The following is a 22,833-nucleotide window of genomic DNA, read 5'->3' as shown; positions in this document are numbered from 1 at the left end:
AATAATGTTTTTAACTCCAGTGGTACTGGTGGATTTCCGCGGGAAATTCGAGCATGTCTTTGCGTCATTACGTCACATCTGGACACATAAAGAAGAGTCTCGGCTAGTCGGCTATGAGTGTGAGGATGTTGGAGGTGGAGATTTATAGCCTTTTCTCACAACACTTGATATAATTAAACTTATCAATTTGATGGCGGATCCAGAAAGGTTCAAACGACAATCACCAGTGACAACTAGAGATTCACTCGCTGTAAAATGCAAAAGACTTCGGAGAAAAAGAGAGACTGCAACCGGCCAATGCGAAAACAAGGATAATTTCGGAAAGGTATTAATGTAATCACGCAATGCTGATGTTGTTATCATTAACAATTTGAGAACAAAGTATAATTTGCACGGTTTGACGTGATATGATAAGCGATCGTTAGATTTAATCGGTACGATTTACTGCAATGCTTTTTTTCTCTTAGTTGGTCAGAACAAAAGTGGATGTTACTTGTTCAGATTTCACATTTTCCGGTGAAAATTCTTATGTTGGTCATATTTCCGAAAAGTAGAATCTGTGATTTCGAATGCCAGGATCCACACCGGCGTCGACTGACAGCCGCACATTCTCCTCAAAACATCGGATTCATCCGCGCTGTGCCGTGCCGAGGCACAACCCACGTAAAGTTGATAATTCCGCGAATTGCAATTGCAGATTTCGAACAGAGATGGCGACAAAGAGGAATGCACTCCTATGAGGCGCCGTACAAGCCAAAATCCATTCTTCTACTCTCACACACATACATTCTCCTCTCACATACATACATTTCTATACGCACACACACACACATTCTCCTTTCACATACATTCATTTCTACTGTCACACACATACATTCTCGTTTCACATACATACATTTCTACTGTCACACACACATACATTCTCCTTTCACATACATACATTTCTATACGCACACACACACACATACATTCTCCTTTCACATACATACATTTCTGCTCTCACACGCAGAAGTATGAAGTACTTTATGCGCTTCTAAACTTTTTCAATTATAAGTATGAGCTTCTTGGGGAAAGAAGTAAGCATCAAGCCCTGGAAATGTGTACATTATAGCTGATAATATGCTTCAGTTATTCACTATGCTTCAGCTCTTGCATCTGTGATCTTGGGCAAAGAAAAACGTGACAAGTCACCCGCATTTAAATGATGTGATAGTCACGCGATGACAAAATGATGACCCACTGCTTAATATGTGCAGCTGCAAAGGTCAGTAGCAGTCTTTGATCAGTCATTAGATTGAACTGTCTGCCCCAAAGATATTGATGGCATTTTTTTACTGCGTAAGACTCAATGCTTCTATCTTGAATTGTGAATACATTTTCTCTGCTGGAGACGGAGTATTGTATGTGATTTATATGCAACTGGATGATCTTCACCATTTGGTTTTATATTCTGAGGGACTTCGCCAGTTCCATAAGCTGAATCATCAAATGCTAGATTTTAGATTTTAGATTTAGAGACAAATGACGATTACAGTGAACTACTTTTGTCACTGGTCGGCAGTTCTTTGGAAAGCACTTTGCTCTTCTTTATTCCAACTCTTGGCAACTTGCTCTTTTAGAAATCTGTAACTGGTGCCAAGATTGTACTTAGGTGTGGTGTGAAGCGTCCACCGAAATGTGCACCAAAATATTTGTTTTCACATTCACACACAGTTTTAACTTCTCAAATGTCCCTCTGTAGGGACAAAACTGGATGTAGAGACTTTCTGGTGAACTTTGAAACTTTGTATGCACTGCAGATGGGCAGGGGTGAACTAATTTCAAACTATTAAAACTAATAATTTAAACTAATATATACATTCCATTGGTAACTACTTAAATTACATACACATTGGGAAACCTAATGGCCGAATAAAATTGTTTGTATTTTTATCACTTTCAAATTGACGCTTTCATCAGGCCGTTCCCTACAATAACTATGTCTATGGTTTACCCTGAGAAGCAAGGCCGTTCCCAATCACTCTTTCTGCCGACTGTTTCCAAAGTTGTAAGTGCTTCTTCATGCATGGCTAACAGGAGGCAAACCTCCTCCTCTAATCCCACTTTTTAAATGAAGAAAGGAGAGAAAAACAGCTTCTGAATTCCCAATTGAGGTGAAGTGACGGATTGAATGGACTTCACTGCCCGATTGATCCCCTTCTGAGATCAGTGTTCATGTGGTTTTTAAGGTCTTGCCTCTCCTTGGATTTCTGTTGCACAGCTTTAAAAAGAAATGTGCCCAAAAACGTAGACTATGAACTCATCAGGGTCGCCGGGTTACCAATGCATGTAGAAGTTTTGTCTTCCCGTTTTTTTATTTTATTTAAATCAACCTCTCACTTTGGTTGTAAAAAGTCCTGTGCAATAGAGTCTTTGAATAGGTTGGCACAGAGTAAGAGGGTGGTGTCAGAATCTTAGAGCAGAACATTTTTGGTTTTTATCCTAGTGGTAATTTGGCAAATATCCCTGATGCTGCTGTGAAGTTAATGGTGTTGTTAACATAAAGTGAGCACATTTGTTTTTGAGCATATATGCCCTTACAAAAATAGTATACTTCAAGTTCATTTTATTAAATGGATAGTTCACTTTGAAATTAAATTTTGGTATGTTTTAGCTTACCTAAAGGGCATCCAAGATGTAGGTGTCTTTTTTTCCGCAGTAGTTTCAATTTTGATATTTTTAGGTCAAACCGTTCTTGTTTGTCAGTCATTTAATGCAGGTCTATGGTCACTGTCTCAAAGAGCATGCACAGAGTCCAAATTAAAACAATTCCCCATCGTCCAAATTAAACAATTCCCCATCGTAAGTACACATTGATGGCCTAAGACACGAAACGAGCGGTTTGTGTGAGAAAACGAACAGTATTTATATCGTTTTTAGCTTTTGTAGACAGCCACGTCCGAGTGATCTGAAGGCGCGGGCGCTTCCTATTGTGTGACGTGTGCGCAGACTGGTGCAAAGATATATATACACTAGATGTCGCCTCGTTCCAATGAACTGCCGTAGCCAAGGCAGAATCTATTGTATATATCTATGCACCAGTCTGCGCACACGTCACACAATAGGAAGCGCCCGCGCCCTCAGATCACTCGGACGTGGCTGTCTACAAAAGGTAAAAACGATATAAATACTTATAAATATATAAAATTCGTTTTCTCACACAAACCGCTCGTTTCGTGTCTTAGGCCATCAATGTATACTTACGATGGGGAATTGTTTAATTTGGACGATGGGGAATTGTTTAATTTGGACTCTGTGCATGCTCTTTGAGACAGTGACCACAGACCTGCATTATCTGACTGAGAGACAAGAATGGTTTGACCTAAAAATATCAAAATTGAAACTACTGCGGAAAAAAAGACACCTACATCTTGGATGCCCTTGAGGTAAGCTAAATCATACCAACATTTAATTTCAAAGTGAACTATCCCTTTAAAGGGATAGTTCATCCAAAAATTATGTCATCATTCACTCACCCTCAAGTATTTTTTTTGTCCATACTATGGAAGTCATTGGTGCTCCATTACTGTTTGGTTATAAACATTCTTCAAAATATCTTACTTTGTGTTCAGAAACGAAATTCATACAGGTTTGGAACAACTTGAGGGTGAGTAAATGATAGAATTTTCATTTTTTGGGTGAACTATCCCTTTAAGGATATATTTTTATTTTTAAGGATAAGTATATTTTTAAGTATAATTTATGTATTAAGTATACTAATATCAATGTACTAGTATACTTGTAAGTGTACTATTTCAGTACTACTTGGGACTAAATTGGCCCACTTTTTAGTTTATAAGTATACTTTTAAGTATAATTTAAGTATAACAGTAGTAAACTTTGAGTACACAACTAGTTTTCAACTACACTTTTTGTTTTTACTGCAACTCGTGAACTTGTAGGTATACTGATAGTTTAGTCAAATACTTGTAGCACTTTTTTTTAGTTTATGAAAGTACACTTTGAAGTTAACTCCTAGTTTAGTAGTTTTATACTGCAAGTATACTTGTAAGTTTTCTTTAAAGGAGTGGTATAATGCCCTTTTCACAAAATGTAAAATAAGTCTCTGATGTCCCCCTCAAAATACCCCACAGATATTTTATACAGCATGTTAAAATTGTCACTTTTTGAGGGTGAGCAAAAACGCACCGTTTTGTGTCTGTCCCTTTAAATGCAAATGAGCTGCTGCTCCCGGCGCAGGGGGTGGAGCTTCAACAGCTTGTGTCATTTTACCTCACACAGACATGCACTGAAAATCTCAAAAACTTTTAGTCTTTTATGTTCAAACCGGAGTCAGACAATGATGGAGAGACTCAAGAAGAAGTGACAACATGTAGAAGCAACAGGACATTTCTGAATGGTTGATGAATTTATGAAGCTGATGTGTAGTTATCTTCTAGTCACTGATTAGCATATTCTGTCTTGATAATCTATAAATCGTGTTCAGGGGCGGGGTTTATGTAAATTCAACGGTTGATGATGTCACTAACCCAGGAGGAATGTTGTGTAGTCTCTACCAGCCGTTTGTTGTAGTCCTTAAAAAGCAAAGCATAAGGGACAAGTGTTCTTGTCAACTTTTATTCTCTCATATCCTGTAATTTTCTCCTCTTTACTCCTCTCATTCTATCATCTCCTATTCACCTCTCTATCCCCCCTTTCTCTCTTTTCCCTCTCTCGGTTTAATCCAGATTTCTGCTGTAATCCCTTCATTTCATGTAAGGATCAGCCATCACTCATGGGCTTAAACACCCTCTGCAAATGTAGTGGATCTGCTGTTTGTGGACTTCTCACACCCAGCGCCGGTCCTCACATTTTGGGGGGCCCTAAGCAGATTTTTAAAACCTATGCTTTCACCTTATAACCCCCATCCACCAACATACACATCCTACACCGAAACCTTATTGCAAAGTTTTACCAAATTGTCGACCTTCCGTGATTAACTTGATTTAGTGCAACATCTTTAGCCCCTTTCACACAGAGATTCCGGAAAATACACGGATAATGTGTCCTGGGATTTGTCCCGGGATCATTTGATTTGGGTTCATTCACACTGCCAGTGATTTTCCGGAATCTGTGAGTGCGTTCACACACATCCCGTAAAGACACACGGCAATTTTACGGCAATTTCCCGGGATCAACGCGCTGTGTGAAAGGGGCTTTTGTCTATCCTGGAACAACATTCCAATCAACCAATCAGATTTGAGGGACAAGTTTACAGTTTATGTCAAGCTTAGGCTTACAATCAGGTTTGGTGCTTCTACTTCAGTGTTATTCAACTATCATTTCCCTCTGATATTTGGGATAACTTATGGGTAGGGTTAGGTTTAGGGGTAGGACTACATTTTTCGACAGGAATGTTGTTCCAGGATCAACAAAATATGTCTTACTTGGCAAAATCACGGTGACCCTTACTCAGCATATGTTTCAAGATATAAATCTGAAGATATATTCACTTATAAGCAAACTTTTACCATTTTAAAAGAGTTTGCTCTCAGAGAAATGTATCAAAGTTTAGTGAGAATAATGCTTTAATAAAGCAAAACACCTGCCAATATGAAAATTAAAATAGAGAATAATATTGTCACTCGTAGTGACCAGTGCACATCGAGCAAACAATCCTTTAATACATAAATCCAAATGGCACAGGTAAACTCAGGGAACGGGTATTACAACCACGTTACAAACAATTCAGGACAAAGAACTGACTGAAACTGAGGGCTTAAGTACAAGGGCAAACAAAGGAGCTAATGAGTTAATTAATGAATGGGATGAATCAATGAAACAGGAGAACTTGGTCAAAGGAAAACAGCAACTTTGACACTTCAAAAAGTTCATAAAGAGTTCGTAAAACTAATCCATACGAGTTGAGAGGTTTAGTGCAAATTTTCTGAAGAGACTCGATCGCTTTATATGACTTTTATATGGCTTTTATTCACATATAAACAGGGCCTAAAACTAACTTTTTGCCACACCTGCCAGTGGCCGGTGACTCAATAAAATTTATTTTTTCAGTGGCATTACATTGGTTGTAATTTTTATATTAAATGTGCAAAAGTTCTGATGCGATTTATCTTTGTTTAATTTTTTCATTACAAAGCCCAGCGGCTTTAAGAGGGGTTTGTATACTTTTTATATCAACCGTGTCCATTATATCCTGCAATAATATTAGATTGTAGAATTCTGTTATTAACAAATCAGAATATAAATAGGCCTTCAACTAATCTAGAATCTAAATACTGCTGAAATATGCAATTTGAGTAACAGCTACACTATTCAGCAAGCAACAGTGCAGCACCCATATTGGATAATAATTATGTATATACAGTGGTGTGAAAAAGTGTTTGCCCCCTTGGTAAATATGATCAAATATGGCTGTAAAAAATAAATCTGCATTTTTAATCCTTTTGATATTTTATTTAAAAAATGTGCAAAAATCTAACCTTTCATTGAAGTAAAATAATTGAAAGTGGGGGGAAAATCACATTATGAAATAAATGTTTTTCTCCAAAACACGTTGGGAACAATTGTTTGCCCCCTTTTATTAAATACTTTTTGCAACCTCTTTTTTCCAAGATAACAGCTCTGAGTTTTCTCCTATAATGCCTGATGAGTTTGGAGAACACCTGACAAGAGATCAGAGACCATTCCTCCATACAGAATCTCTCCATCCTGTTCTCCGTTATAAGATTTCTAGCACAGGCTGTCAGGTTTAGATTTTTTATCTGTTGGTATTTGATCGAATTCGTGATGCCATGTACCTGAACAAGATGTCCAGGACCTCTGGCAGAAAATTAGGCCCACAGCATTAAAGATACAGCAGAGTATTTCATTTTACACATGGGCTACTTTTTTTATCCCTGTGTGCACCAAACCCATCTTAAGTGTTTGCTGCCAAAAAAGCTAATGTTTTTGTTTCATCTGACCATGATCTCTTGTCAGGTGTTCTCCAAACTCATCAGGCATTATAGGAGAAAACTCAGAGCTGTTATCTTGGAAAAAAGAGGTTGCAAAAAGTATTTAATAAAAGGGGGCAAACAATTGTTCCCAACGTGTTTTGGAGAAAAACATTTATTTCATAATGTGATTTTCCCCCCACTTTCAATTTTTTTACTTCAATGAAAGGTTAGATTTTTGCACATTTTTAAAATAAAATATCAAAAGGATTAAAAATGCAGATTTATTTTTTACAGCCATATTTGATCATATTTGCCAAGGGGGCGAACACTTTTTCACACCACTGTATATACAGTTTATATTACTGCACAGCACACCCACTTAATGCATTTTCTTAATAAAATAAAGTAAGTTTTTTCTTTTAATATTTTTATTCACAGTATTCTTAAATGCAATGCAATACAACATTGTAAATATAGTCACTCCTCTGTGAGTCGAACCTTATATCGCAATTAGTTATTTTTACAATATAGCACAAACTTTTGTATTTTGCTGCTTAAGTAAATCTCTGTAACACTGAAACAAAAACATGTAACATGTTTAAACATGTTTAATTGCATGTTGGTGCTCCTCTAATGGGCAGCTGCAGTGTCGTACCTGTTCCAGCAGGTGGCAGTGTGTTGTACTCATGAGTGTGTCTGTGTGTGTGTGTGTGTGTGTGTGTGTGTGTGTGTACTTTAGGTGACCATTCTACGAGGAAAGGACGGCTTTGGATTCACCATCTGCTCTGACTCGCCTGTTCGTATACAAGCAGTCGATCCAGGCAAGAACTGCTCTGTGTCTAGTGTGTGTGTGTGTGTGTGTGTGTGTGCGCGCGCGCACTGTGCCAGAGGTGCTGCTGAACTGAAGGCTGGGAATGTGTGGTATTTCTGCGTCATGGATTATTAAGCATCACAGTCAAACATGGGTCAATGTGAGTGTGAGTTTTAGGCTACATGAGTCACAGCTGAGTAACACTCACTGTTGTCTTTATAAATGTTGTGTGTGTGTGTGTGTGTGTGTGTGTGTGTGTGTGTGTGTCCTCAAAGATAGCAAAATCCGAAATCCTTGTCCTTGTGGGGACATTTTTTGGTCCCCATGAGGAAAACCGCAGTTTTTTTTTTGAAAATGTAAAAATGCTAAGTGTTTTCTGTGATGGGTTTGAGGATATAAAATACAGTTTGTACAGTATAAAATAATTTGGTAACACTTTACTTGAAGGGGTGTGCATAAGACTGACATGACACCTTCATAATCATGACATGACACATGTCATGAATATGAAGGAGGGTTTATGCATGTTTATGACAACTGTCATTAAGTGTCATTCGCTCAATTATGACATTTTTAATGCAAATATGACATTGTTTGAGATGTCTTTGTCATGACAAAGTAACTTGACATTACCAAGACAACATAACCTGTCATGAATATGTCATAAACATGACATAGCAGATTAATTATCAATTATTAATAATTAATTATAAAACTTGATAAATTAATTATCAAACTTCTACTTAGTAGAAGCTAACTACTTAGCTTCAATCTACTTAATGTCATCAAATGACATTTTAATGACAAATTCAATTGTTCCATTGTAGTTGAGGTCAACAAATATATTCATGACACAGTTATAATTGCCTCATGACAGCCAATGTCAAAACCAACCACATGACAGTTTAATGTAATGTTGACCCACAAAGCTAAGTGGTTTCTTAAGTTTGATATTTAATCTGCTATGACATGTTTATGATATATTTCTAATAGTTTATGTTGTCTTGGTAATGTCAAGTTGTCATTACCAAGACACTGACAGGTTATGATGTATTGGTTCATCTCAAGTTGTCACAACAAAGACATCTCAAACAATGTCATATTTGCATTAAAAATGTCATAACTGAGCGAATGACACTTAATGACAGTTGTCATAAACATGCATAAACCCTCCTTCATGAAGGTGTCATGTCAGTTTAATGCACACCCCTTCAAGTAAAGTGTTACCAATAATTCTATGTCTATGGAAAGTCCCCATAAAACCCAACATGTGTGTGTTTGTTCTCTCAGGTGGTCCAGCGCACCAGGCTGGTTTGCAGCAGTTGGACACTGTTTTGCAGTTAAACGGTCAACCTGTCAAACATTGGAAGTGTGTAGATCTTGCACATGCTATTAGGTACAAATAACACTATAGTTGTGAAGATCAAATTATTCATAATAAATTTACTCAGGCACACTGTGCACATAAGCTATTGTACAAAAAGAAATGCTGTTTATGACCTTTACCTGATTAAAGACCCTTGTGAAAAAGTACATACTTCAAAAAAACACTTATTACAGAAATACTATACTTTAAAGTAATACATTTAAGTGCAAATTGAATGTTATGTTTTTTTGAAAACATTTAATTGCTATTAAATGAAAATGTAGTATAGTTTAAATTTAAATTAAACACCAAATTTGACCAAATTAAATAGGTCTCATGTATTTCATAATTAGCTACTTCTGTTGCCTTTAAAATACAGTTTATGGGCCCTATCTTGCACCCAGCGCAATTGACTTTGTACACCGACGCATGTATCATTCCTATTTTGCACCCGCGCAAAGCGGACTTTTCCCTCCACAGACGCACGTCGGTTAACTAAGAAATACACTTGCACTCACCGGGGCGGTTCAGCGCAAAGGTTCCCTCATGCTATTTTACAGGTTTAGAAAACAATTCCGCCACTGACTGAAAAAAAAACAGTTTAAAGTCAGTGGCGCGTTGCGCATGTTATTCATATGCTATTTTAAGGGCGCATGCTTGGCTATAATCAATGTAGCGTGTGCACAACGCGCATACACTTTGATTCTCTCATCTACACACAGACGCAGCAGGTTTCATTTTTGCAAATCATACATTATTATGATAGATAGATAGATAGATAGATAGATAGATAGATAGTTTATTATAAAAGCATACATCTAGCTTACACATTTACACAAATTATCATACGCCTGTTTAACCGAAGTTAATTTTGGTGTGTTTCTCCATCCCCAACGTCACTTCTCTGTGTTTTACGGCCCTGACGAGAACGTCGGTCTCCTCGGCTGTGAACCGCTCCTCGCGCGCGCCTGGCAAATCCGCCGTTATAATAGGAATCCGCTATAGAACAAGCGCACCTGCTCTTAAAGGGAATGTGAGATGACGCTCTAATTGGTTTATTTCACGTTACGCCCAAACCACACCTATGAGTAATGAAGCTACTTCAGATTACTTCAGATCCCTTTTAGATTTGCGCCGGGCGTAAGAGTTATTTATCCCGCCGGGAAAATAGCAACAGCGCCCAAGACCCGCCCACAAAGTTACTTGCGCTTTTGCGCTTGACACTTGCGTTTCAGATCGTTAAAATAGGGCCCAAAGTGTGCTGACAAGCATTTATGGTAAACTAAAAAATTAGGGCTGTCAAAAGATTAATCGCGATTAATCGCATCCAAAATAAAAGTTTGTGTTTACATAATATGTGTGTGTGTACTGTGTATAATTATTTTGTATGTATAAATACACACACATGCATGTATATATTTAAGAAATATTTGCATACATATACTGTATATATTTATATATAATTTATATTATATATAAATATAATTTTTTTATATATAAATTACACATTTTTCTTAAAGGAGTCATAACCTGCAATTTTCACTTTTCTACGAGAATCAATGTATGTTATGATTGCATAATGATTATACACTGGCCGGGAAGCCGATATTTAAAAGTGAAGCGATTGTTTACCTCAGGGTTTGTAAAATAGCCCACGTGCACGCGCACTAAAAAACGAGATTTTGATTTCTGCCCCGTCTTGACGTCAAGACGGGGCAGGATATACCATATATGGACACCGCAGCAGGAAGCCCGCCCTTCCCCTCTCCCCCTCATATTCAGTCGCGAAAGATGCAGAAACGTAGTGCACACGTGAGTTGCTCTGTGGTTGACTGCCAGAATCAACATGTAAATGTGTTTTCTCTACCAAGAACGGACCAAGCTATCAGGGACCAGTGGATTAAATTCATTTTTAATGACGCGGTTCCTTCAACCCTTCCCACTGGCTTATCGTTAGGTGTCTGTGCTGTGCTAAACATTGTACGCCGGAATCCTTCACAAATTTGGGGCAATATCAGGCGAAGTTGGCATCGAAGCTCGGGAAAAGCGCCATTCCAACAAAATTGCCTGCAATTGAAACGGTAAGACTGTGTTTATATTGCTCTACTGTGTGTAACAAACAGCAGCTAACTGCTAATGCGGCTATTGTATGCTATTGCGTCTGTCACTAGACAAATAAACGAAAGACTCGAGGTGAAGTAATTATTTATGTTCCCTGTAAACGATTTTTGACTGCATTATAATGATTTCTTAATTCAGAATATGATCAAGATTGCGTAGGTTGATGTGTTCGGGGAATTTCCCAGTTAATAGTAACATTTAAAGCCCCTTAAATGAACGAAATGACTCGAAAAAAGATTTGTTCATTTTGATGAACGAGATCGAACAAGAGAGTCAATGGACACTGGTGGCTGGTGTTGCCAGATTGGGTGTTTTTCCGCTACATATTAAGGCCGGTTTACGGTGTGTTTTAGGTGGGTTTTCGCCTGGAAGGCTTTATAGAAATCTGGCATCCTACTGAACGAAGTTAAACTGAGAGAGCGTGGCGTTCACAGACAACAGAATGAATGAGTTCACAGTAACGTTCATCAGGCAGTAATGCGGTACGTTCAGTTCACGTTCGCCCAAAATATGAACGAGTTCATGCACAACACTGGCGGGAGTATTAGCTTCGAGGTAAACATGGGGAATGGCTGCTAACGTACTTTGCAAAAAACAAATGACTGAGATCATCATGAACTCGGCTATTGTATATTGATTGCCTAACGCTTATACACTGGCCGGGAAGCCGGTCGCGGCCAGGTCGGGTTCATTCACAACTTGTGCCATGATGTCATTTTGGAATGATATGCTAAAGCATTACCTGCGGTGTCAACCCCCCTCCTTCCTGCCACCAATCAACGCGGCCCTCATTTGCATTATTAAAATGACCGTCCACGACAGCCAAAATATCGCATCAGATCTCGCGAGACAATAATGCCTTCAGAAATAAGGGTCTGAGGAGCTCTGTGTTTATTTTTTTTCCACTTTTCTTTTTTAGAAGGGCCTGAAAGACTATAATACAGCAGTAGGTATCCAAGGTAATACTAGTTTATGACTCCTTTAAATATATACAAGCATGTGTGTGTTTTTATATATACAAATTTAATTATACACAGTACACACACATATATTATTTAAACACAAACTTTTATTTTGGATGCGATTAATCGCGATTAATCTTTTGACAGCCCTATAAAAAATACTTTAAAGTAATTTCTTTTGAAATCTGTATATCATGTATTTTAAATATATTAGTAATTACACATTTGCAATGATGCAGTTGTAATTTTAGTACATTTAAAATATATTATCTTTAAATGCCATAGCGAATAAGACACTACAGTTAAAATTATAATCAAGTACTTTATATGTTAGAACACATCAAAATAAGTGTAAGCACGCAACACTTTAAAGCACAACAAAAGATTAAAACAATTATTTAAAATGTACTTTTAAGTCAAAATTTTAACATGATTACAAAGTGCACCTTTTAAAAGTGCAAGAAACATAGTCCTGAAAGTGCACTCTCTTGAGGCCTTTCATTTCATTAATATTTTCTGCAAATAAATTGTTTTCAAAAATATACTTTTAAGATTTGAAGTACACTAAAGTGTATATTTAATTCAACTCAGCTCATGTCTTTTTAACAAGGTGAAACCTGTTAAAGGTGTTGACACAATCTTGTTTGATTATTATTACTAAACTAAATCTTCGCTCATAAACACACTCAATAATTAATAAATAAATCAACTCTTCTTTGTGTGCTTCTCTACGTTTGTTCTGTTATCTCTCACTCTCTCCAGAAATAGTCTAAGTGAAATCACAGTGGTAGTTTGGCGTACGGGACCCTCTGCGAAGTCCAACTTTGAGCGACTGATCCATCATCCTACTTACAAGTCCTCTAACTATGACACTCCAGTTTCCCCGGCTAAAAGCAAGAGGGGGGACCATCCGCCCCCGCTCCCGCCCCTGCCCCCCCACCACAGGGTGTTAGTGAACGGGTCCGACGGGCGGGTCGGTGCAGGGAGAGGATCGGGAATCCTGTGGGGAGAACGCAGGAGTGCAGTGGACGGCAAGCCCGGCACTCAGACGCTTCGAGGGACGCGTGTGAAAGCATCAAACGGGGACGATTACATCATCCTGTCTCCTGTTAATCCTGGAAGCCAGGTAGAGCCAAGCTTTGTCCATCATTATGGTGTCTCACAGCTGCTTAAAGGGTTAGTTGACCCAAAAATGAAAATTCTGTCAGTAATTACTCTCCCTCATGTTGTTCGAACCCCGTAAGACTTTTGTTCATCTTCGGAACACAAATTAAGATATTTTTGATTAAATCTGAGAGCTGTCTCACTCCTCCATAGACTTCTCTGTAATTGAAACTTGCCGGCCCAGAAAGTTAGTAAAGACATCGTTAAAATAGTCTAAGTGACTGCAGTGGCTCAACCACAAGTTTATCAAGCGACGAGAATACAAAATGAAATACAAAATGAAAGTAAAAGACAGCAGCCCCTACCGGACGACTGCTGTCACATATAACACAACATAAGTCCAGGCCTGTTCCTCTCTTGATCTTCACTGTCGTCGCTCCTCCTTTTATGCTTCCGCTCCTCCGTGAGAGATACGAGACCGGTGCGTCTCACAGGTGTCGCTCATTATCAATCACGCCACCGGCCTCGCGCCGTTCTCCTACGGCCCTCAGCCTAGTCCTGCTTGCCACAATAGACACACAAACAATATTTAAACCTTGAATTTCACCACAGGTGGACTTAAAATATCATTGTAGACAGATGCTGTACCTACTGTAAAGGCACCCAAAAGTTTAAAATCCTTATATATAGATATAAACAGTAGGGCTGGGTATCGATTCAGATGTTACAATTCGATTCGATTTCGATTCTCAAGCTCTCAATTCGATTCGATTTCGATTCTCGATTCGATTTTCGATTTCGATTCTCGATTCGATTTTCGATTTCGATTCGACTCAATGAATATTTAATACAAATCCTATATTTATTAAAAAAAGAAAAAGAAAAGAAAAGAAAAGTGAACATAAGTTTTCAAGTGTTTAATTAATAAAAAGAAACTAAGAGCTACAAACCTGTATATTAAACTCTTTTTATTTGAGGTACTTGGGTACATAAAAACAGAACCCAACTCTATATTTCAGATGCATACAATGAATAGACAGGATTTTGATGCAAGATGAAAAATCGATGCTGAAAATTGGACAAGTCAGAACAGTCGCATGTCTTGATCAAACAGGTTAACAATCCTCACATAAACCCATAAAAACATTGCATATAATTTTTATCTGTAACAGCTAGGCCATATACAGAAATTGAATAAAGTTATTATCAAACAGTCTGCGCTGCATTAATTATAAATTATATATAGACTAATCAAAGTTACAAAAGTTCTTTAGTCAAGAGTTGTGAGAGTTTTTCTCTGTTCCCTTTGTTCTTTGATTAACTTTAACGACAGAGATAATTAGTGGCTACTGTGTACTGTCCCTTTAAGACCAGCCGCTGTTGACAGAGACGCGGATCTCACACGCGCCTCATTCTCTCACAAGTCACAACTCTTCACGTTCATCATAAGACTGCTCTTATGTTATGAAAATACTCAACAACAAGACATTTTGGCATAATTGTGTGTGTTATTGTTCGTTCAAGCGCGAAAGATAACTCTATTCTGGGCTGTCTTGTGCGCACGCACGATATCATCACAAGTTTTTCTGTCACAGTCACGACATTCACAGGCAGCGAGCTCTTTTTTGTCTTGTGGCGCATGAATGGTTTAAAAGCATTTGCATGAATAAGAGCGGGATCATGTAACACTAGCCAAAGGATGACAAAAAAATTAACAGATGCTGCGTTAATTGCGTTAAAAGCCCAAATTTGTTTATTTCATATAAAATCGCAGCATTTTGCGTCATAGCCTAATTGCGTATAGGCTTGACATCGCGATTGCGATATGATTAAACGTGCAGCACTAATTGAGGTTATTTTATGATTTAGATAAAACTAACATAAAATCTCACAGCATTAGATATAAAATTGAGTTTGCAAGCCTATGAACAGTGGAGGAAAACTAATACTTGGGTAATAGATAAAGATGGAAAAAAAAATCGATTCTTGGCATTTGAGAATCGATTTTGAATCGACCACATTTTAAAAAACGATTAATCGAAAAATCGATTTTTTTGCCCAGCCCTAATAAACAGCAAGATTCTCAATTCCAAGTGTTCTCAAGAAATGCCAAGCAATGCCAATTGGGTCATCATCAAAATTGAAACACAAGAAAACCTTTATATTTAAATGTTTACAGAGTTTTGTGTATGTGGTGTTTCAGTAGGTTCTAAATTTGATCTTAAATGTGGAATCAATTTTAGTGTGAATTTATTGGTGAATCAAGGTTTGGATGCAGATCTTAGTGAATGAGACCCATTGTTTCCATTGAAAAATATCTTTATAACCAACCATGTATCAGTAACTTATTAGGCTACTATTACAGGAAACCTGTGCTTTCATTTAAATCTGTACTTAACACAATACACGTTACACGTCAAAGAAGTATATTTCCGTTTGTTATAATCAAGCCTACAGAAGTGGCCATAAGGTCTTTTACACACTGCACATGTAAGCAACACCAAACCGATCTCACGGGGAAACTTAAAGGAATAGTTAAATTCATAATGAAAATTCTGTCATCATTTACTCACCCTTAAGTTGTTTCAAACCTGTATGAATTTCTTTCTTCTGCTTAAAAAAACAAAGGAATATATTTTGAAGAATGTCGGTAACCAAACCCCATTGATTTCTACTGTGGAAGTCAATGGGGTCCATCAACTGTTTGGTTACCGCCATTCTTCAAAATATATTCCTTTGTTTTTTAAGCAGAAGAAAGAAATTCATACAGGTTTGAAACAACTTAAGGGTGAGTAAATTATGACAGACTTTTCATTTTTGAAGTGAACGATTCCTTTAACTATTTTTCAGGGTGGTAACGTCAAATGAATTTGTACGAATGAAGCCGAAGGTCCAACCAGCCTAAATATAGAGTGAACAGGCACACAAACAGTGCTTTCTAGATTGAGATAGTCCATATTATTTAACAGTTTATGGCTAAAGCTTGGGGTTTGGGTTCCACTACACTATGTAGATTGATTATCATTTGGATTTAAATGAGATTCACCTCCCCTTGTAAATTGCAGTTCACAACAATCTGGTTGTATTGCGAACTCCCGACACTATATTTATCACTATATTTTATGTATGAATGAAAATGCTTCCAGTGTAAAAGCACAACTTACATGTTGCTTGTGTGTATTGTGTGAAAAAGGCCTAATATTGTAATCATTGATTCATTAAAGTACCGTAGTGAGAAAACTCCACAGAATATCTTAACATGTACTTTGTCTCAGTGTCTTCACTTATTGACTCTTCAATATTTCCAGGGATTGGGCTCTGCCTATGGAGACAACCACAGGACATTAAGTAAGTTCCTCTTTACTTGTGCATTTTCTATTTGTGGTGTGGTACAGTGGTTAAGGCCCAGGGTTTGGAAAGTTACTAGCTTGAGCCCTACAAAAAGTTAGCCTTACATTGTGTCCTTGAGTAAGAGTCTTAAGGAGGGCAATGTAGGGTATTGCACTTTACATAATGGCACTTTATTTTAAAGTAATTGCTCCCGTTTGATGCTGCCTATTATTGTTTGTTTTAAGAGTTTTTGTTTAGTTCTTTAACTGAGATTCACCTGACAGAATTTCGTTGTACTATGTATAATTACAATACAGTCCAAGTTCAAGTCAAGTCAAGTCAAGTCAAGTCAAGTCAAGTCAAGTTAAGTCATTAGACTGCAAAAAACACACACAAAAAAAAAAAAAAAGTTTTGTGAATTTGACAATTTCATATGCGAATGCCCTTGTTCATGTTTTGTTTGATCCAGTGCACACATTATGGCTTCATTTCAATTAACTCATTACATTCATTTCTATCCATGCCTCTACTTCTTATTAGTAGTGGATACTGACATTGGAGACACAGACAATGACGATGATGTTTTCTCCCATATGGCACAACCTACTACAGAAATACTGACCAGAAAACATGGGATTTTCATCAAGGACCTGCTTACAGGTTCTAGGCCGGATTGTCGTATTGGCTCTTCTATACTTCTTTTTTTTTATTGCAGGAATACATACAGACATTTTACAAAATACACATATCAAAAAAACAAAAGAAACAAAACAAAAGCTGCATTGCACCGGGCCCTATCTTACACCCGGTGCAATGCAGCGCCAAGCACGACGCAAGTGTTTTTTGCTAGTTTCAGCCCGACGCAGTTATCATTTTTATGTCCTGTGCCACGTTGTTTAAATAGCAAATGCATTTGCGCCCATTTGTGCGCTCATGAGCTGCTGGTCTGAAAACGAGGTGTGTTCTGGTGCATTGTTGGCGCGAAATTGGTGCTATTTTGAGGAACTGAAAAATACTGAGCCATTGACCAACTGAAACCTGGTCTAAAGTCAATGGCGCAATATTTTTGTTATTTAATGAGCGCGTTAGCAATGTGCGCCTATAGGCGCGTCCACAATGCGTGTACACTCTGCTTATTAAACACACAGGGACGCACAGCAGCACACAAACAATATTTAAAATAAAATGATTACAACGTAAAAGAATATTATTGTGTACATAAAGATATGGTGGAATCCGGCTTGTCCCGTCGATGTTCTGCTTGCGTGCTTTTACCTCGCACTCTGGAGACGGCTTCGGTCTTTCCACTATCAAATTCCGTCATGTAAATAGCGAATCTGCCATGGTGCAAGGACAACTGGCATTTAAAGGAAATGGAAGGAATGGGAGATGAGACTCTGATTGGTTTAACGCATGTAAATCCCAAAGCACACCCATTACTCATTAAGAAAATAGGGACAACCCTTTTAGACCATGCACCGGGTGCGCTGACCATTTCTCTCGTCGTTAAACTAGCAAAAGTGGATTCGGACTAAGTGAAAATAGGGCCTTTTATGATTAATATGGCTATCTGTGCACATCCCCGGCGTAGACGGTGCCTCCCCCCCGCAGGGCCAGCCCGACCCAGACTCTTCTATACTTCTAAACCACAGAAAATGTCTTTTCATTTATCCATCTGATGTTTGACTGAAATCTCACCTACGATCTTTACTTTCTACCAGCTGGCCAGATGTTCCCCACACCTCAGACGCCTGTTCCTCCTCCTCCGGCCACTGGTTCCCAGTCAGCACCTGGACTGGCCAGCAGAACCTGCTTTCTGCGCCGCTCTGGCAACAGCCAATCCAAAACACAGCAAAGTGAACATTACCAACAGCCAACGACCACCTCAAACTTTGCCAACTACCAGAACTGCACCATTGTGAGGTCACACATGCCTCACGCCAACTATGGTACCTACGTTAAAGTGACACCTAAAATCCTCATCTTCCCCATCTTTGTGCAGGTAAATCTTCCATATCTTCAAAATAAGCACAAACATTAAATAAAAACATCTAGTGAGCTCTAGTGGTGATCTCTTCAGAACATAACATAGATAATACTGTAAAAAGCAAGTTGTCAACAGGGTTTGCTAATAGGAAACGTTCTCAGAACTGTTCTGGCAAGCTTCTCTCAAAATTATGAACAAACGTTCTTCCAGTAATGCGAGTAGAACATTTATTCAAAGTTATATGGTCTTTAATAATGTTCTCAAAACTTTAGCACAGAAACATTATTTTTTACATTGTTCATACCATTTTAGTTGGACGATCATCTAATGTATTTTTTTTTATGTTACTACTTGTTTCAGAATGTTCAGAGTGTAAATAACACTTGCCTGACTGCTCATGCTACTGCTAACCCGGATGTCGACGTCACTTCCGTGATTTGGGAAAAGCCTGTAAAAGTCCTGGCAGAAAGCGATGCAGGATGTAAGGATGTAGAGTAACGACGCACAGTTCTAGGAATGCACTAATATTTTGTTGGTAGTACCAGTTTGCAATAATTATTAGTTAACACTAAGTTGTCAACACCTCGGAAAAAAAATAATAAAAAATGTTGGATATACTGGCTTTCTGCCAGGACTTTTACATGCTTTTCCCTAATCACTGAAGTGACCTCGACGTGCGGGTTAGCGGTAGCATGAGCCGTCAGGCAAGTGTTATTTAAATAAAATCCTGATGTACTTACAAACTTTCCAATGCCTCGTTTTATGAGTACAGAACCTATTTGTACTACTGTAGAAGTTTGGTCCATTCTGGGCATTATCAGTGGGGTAATTTACCAGATACATACTAGGATCCATTAGCGCCTGCACTAAGCCATCTGGCTGATCTCTCTAAATAAGCTCTAACTTTAATAATGTTCAACCAAGGGAAAAAAGGCTTCTGGGGGGGGGGGTGTTTGGCTGGAGGTCATGGTGCAAAGGACCCTAGGTTGATTTTACTCCGAACCATCCCTTTAACGACTGCATAACCAAGAATGTTTTTAAAACATTTAAAAAAACTGGACGTTTGAACAATCAGGGAACATTCAGAAATAACGTTAACCGGGAACATTAGCAAAATGTTCTTAGAACATAATATTTTTTAGCTGGGATAGATTTTTCATTGGACATGAAGTGGCAGCCCAACACAGCACTGAACTGGTTTATCGTCCAGTACACAAGTAAAAAAAAGTCCTTAAAATCAAACCTAAAATTCATTAATATTAGAATGATCTGCATATGGCCAACAATATGAACAAATATGCATAGGAATATGAATAAAGTAAGTGTAATCTCAAAATGTTTCATGTTCTCAACAGCCAATCAAAACACAAACCATATTTATTCTTGTTGCAAGTGAATCAGTATTTAATGTAATATTTTTGTAGTTTTTTTTCATGGTTTTTGTTGATAGACAGCATGTCACACAACCTGTCCGAGGTTGTCTTTTGCATACTTAAATACAAACACAATTGTCGCATGTTACTGTGTACTATTGAGTACTCTATAAAACACAGTACTTCTAGTTCAGCATTTTCTTCAATCAAACCAGTGAATATTATATGAGTTATTAAGCTCATTAAGTTGGAGTCAGAGTCTGTTTCTCTCTTTTCTGAAGCCTATAGATCTGTGTAGTCCAACAAGAGCACTGGTGATCTCTGAAGAAATGATCCTACATGAGAGCAGGCACTTCTCTATCAAGGTAAGAGATACTCTACATACTGTAGTCTGCATGTGTATTTAGGCCATTTCACACTTGAAAAGTAGTTCAGTTTTATAACTTCATTAATGTGGGGTCAAGTGCTTTTTACTGGAATAAAATGAACTCATAGATAATTTAAGATTTATCTCTCTTTTCCCTCCTCGACAATGTCTAGTGTAAACTTCTGGAACTCTCTATTGTCCCTACTTGAATGGGAGAGTGCTGGGTCTCTCTCATGCAGTCAGTAAAGCTTTAAAGGGGTGGTATGATATGTAAAACAAGATGTAAAATACTGTATGTCTTTGATGTCCCCAGAGTGTGTATGTGAAGTTTTAGCTCAAAATACCCCACAGATATTTTTATATAGCATGTTAAAATTGTCACTTTTTGAGGGTGAGCAAAAACGCACCGTTTTGTGTCTGTTCCTTTAAATGCAAATGAGCTGCTGCTCCCGGCACAGGGGGCGGAGCTTCAACAGCTTGTGTCCTTTTACCTCACACAGACATGCACTGATTATTTAAAAAACTTTTAGCCTTTTATGTTCAAACCGGAGTCAGACAATGATGGAGAGACTCGAGAAGAAGTGACAACATGTAGAAGCAACAGGACATTTCTGAATGGTTAGTTGATGAATTTATGTAGATGATCTGTAGTTATCTTCTAGTCATTGATTAGCATATTCTGTCATGATAATCTATAAATTGTGTTCCCGGGGGGTGGGGTTTATGTAAATTTTATGGTTGAAGATGTCACTAACCCTGGAGGAATGTGGTGTAGTCTCTACCAGCCGTTTGTTGTAGTCCTTAAAAAGCTATTTCTTTAAAAGAAAATATCTCCCTTTGCTTTGAACTTTGAGCATCGTAACTTTGCAGATGTTGTTTATGCTCAAACAGCAACATTACACACTAACTAAAGTTAGAAAAGTGAAATCATAATCAACCACCCCTTTAATTGTGTGACATTGCATTTAAAACAATGCATATTCAGCACTTACAGTATAGTACCAAGATTAACATTGGAGTACAATTAAAAATATAAAATGTAAAATGAACAAGGTACTAAAAACTAAAATTTGTGAATAAAGTTTATGAAAATTTATGAAAAAGTCATGTTAGACAATAGGAAAATTGATAATGAAAATTAAATGTAACTTGTATTTAAATGTGGTTGTGTTGTAACTGATCAAGTGATTAACTGTAATTCACTTATGTTTCTTACTGAAGTTCCAGTCTACACACACTTTTGGCACGTTATTACACTGTTGCTTCTTCAATATTGGTTCAAGTCTCTTTGGGTAGGTTTAGGGTTTAGTGTTGGTATACGTTATTTTAAAACGTGATAAGCATTAACATTTTAGCGACACTCCCTGGACATTTCAATTCAGAACTGCGATCATATGTACAACAACCAACATAATAAAACGTTGCCAGATTCACTTTATCTGTTTCAGAGAGAACTGAACACTCTTTTAGTGCCACTCACTGGACATTTCATGTTGAAACTGTCGCGAAACGTGCAAAACGCGATGTAATGTCATTGTGCAGAAAAGTCGCCACAGGCATGTTTTTCTAATGAGCCTGGGTTGGTGAAAAGATATCCATCTTGGGATAAATTTGGACCAAATCAGACCCAACTATTTTAGGGCTAAATAAAGACGGGCTGTGACGGGCCGACCTGATTTATTCTTGCACACTGGAATCATGTTTTAATAACGCCGTTATTTTCTTACTTTCCAGTTCAAGCACTGGCCGCACGTATCAGACTAATCTTCTGAAACATTTGCATTTGATCCATTTCTGCTGAACTCTCTCACTTTCGCTCTCTTTTTAGGTAACAATCTTTATATACTCCGATCTGATGTTGGTGACCAGAGAGGATGAACCGGGACGATGTAATGTCCTGCAAAACCCACTGTACCTCAGACATCTGCAGCTGCGGGATGGTGAGTGACAACTGCTTACACATTCACACACAAAAATCTGTGTTTGAGTTTCTGTGTCACACAAGTTCTCTTCAATAGATCATGAGTCTTCGACACAAATGCGATTCATCCACATTGTGGGCCCTATCTTACACCCGGCGCAATGCAGCACCAAGCGCAATGCAAGTGTTTTTTGCTAGTTTCAGCCCGACGCAGTTATCATTTTCACATTCTGCGTCACGTTTTTTAAATAACAAATGCATTTTTGCATAAAATACAAGATTATTATTGTGTACATAAAGATATGGTGGAATCCGGCTTGTCCCGTAGATGATTTGCTTGCGCAGTTTAACCTTGCGCTCTGAAGACAGCTTCGGTCTTTCCACTATCACATTCTGTCATGTAAATAGCGAATCTGCCATGGAGCATTTAAAGGGAATGGGAGATGAGACTCTGATTAGTTTTACGCACGTAAATCCCAAAACACACCCATTACTCATTAAGAGAATAGGTACAACCCTTTTAGACCATTTTTCTCGTCGTTAAACTAGCAAAAGT

The 22,833-nt window shown here is 37.9% G+C and overlaps 1 protein-coding gene across 8 annotated transcripts in view; it reads left to right on the top strand.

Moving 5' to 3' along the window:
- rgs3a (regulator of G protein signaling 3a) overlaps positions 1-22,833 on the top strand; it is a 190,176-nt gene that overhangs the window by 15,307 nt on the left and 152,036 nt on the right. For 6 of the 8 annotated variants that reach the window (XM_079872133.1, XM_079872122.1, XM_079872131.1 and 3 more), the window contains 7 exons: positions 7,675-7,756; positions 9,037-9,142; positions 12,958-13,321; positions 16,608-16,647; positions 18,351-18,631; positions 20,271-20,354; positions 22,185-22,296. In XM_079872133.1, the coding sequence (XP_079728259.1) occupies positions 7,675-7,756; positions 9,037-9,142; positions 12,958-13,321; positions 16,608-16,647; positions 18,351-18,631; positions 20,271-20,354; positions 22,185-22,296 (1,069 nt within the window). Of the gene's footprint in view, positions 1-7,674; positions 7,757-9,036; positions 9,143-12,957; positions 13,322-16,607; positions 16,648-18,350; positions 18,632-20,270; positions 20,355-20,886; positions 20,975-22,184; positions 22,297-22,833 lie in introns of those variants that run through there. The other 2 variants (XM_079872134.1, XM_079872137.1) reach the window with 2 other exon arrangements.

The sequence above is a fragment of the Squalius cephalus genome (genome assembly GCF_949319135.1).
Source record: "Squalius cephalus genome assembly, chromosome: 5".
NCBI classification, from domain to species: domain Eukaryota; kingdom Metazoa; phylum Chordata; class Actinopteri; order Cypriniformes; family Leuciscidae; genus Squalius; species Squalius cephalus.
Note: the sequence above shows the minus strand (reverse complement) of the source record. Positions and strands in the feature narration are given on the sequence as shown.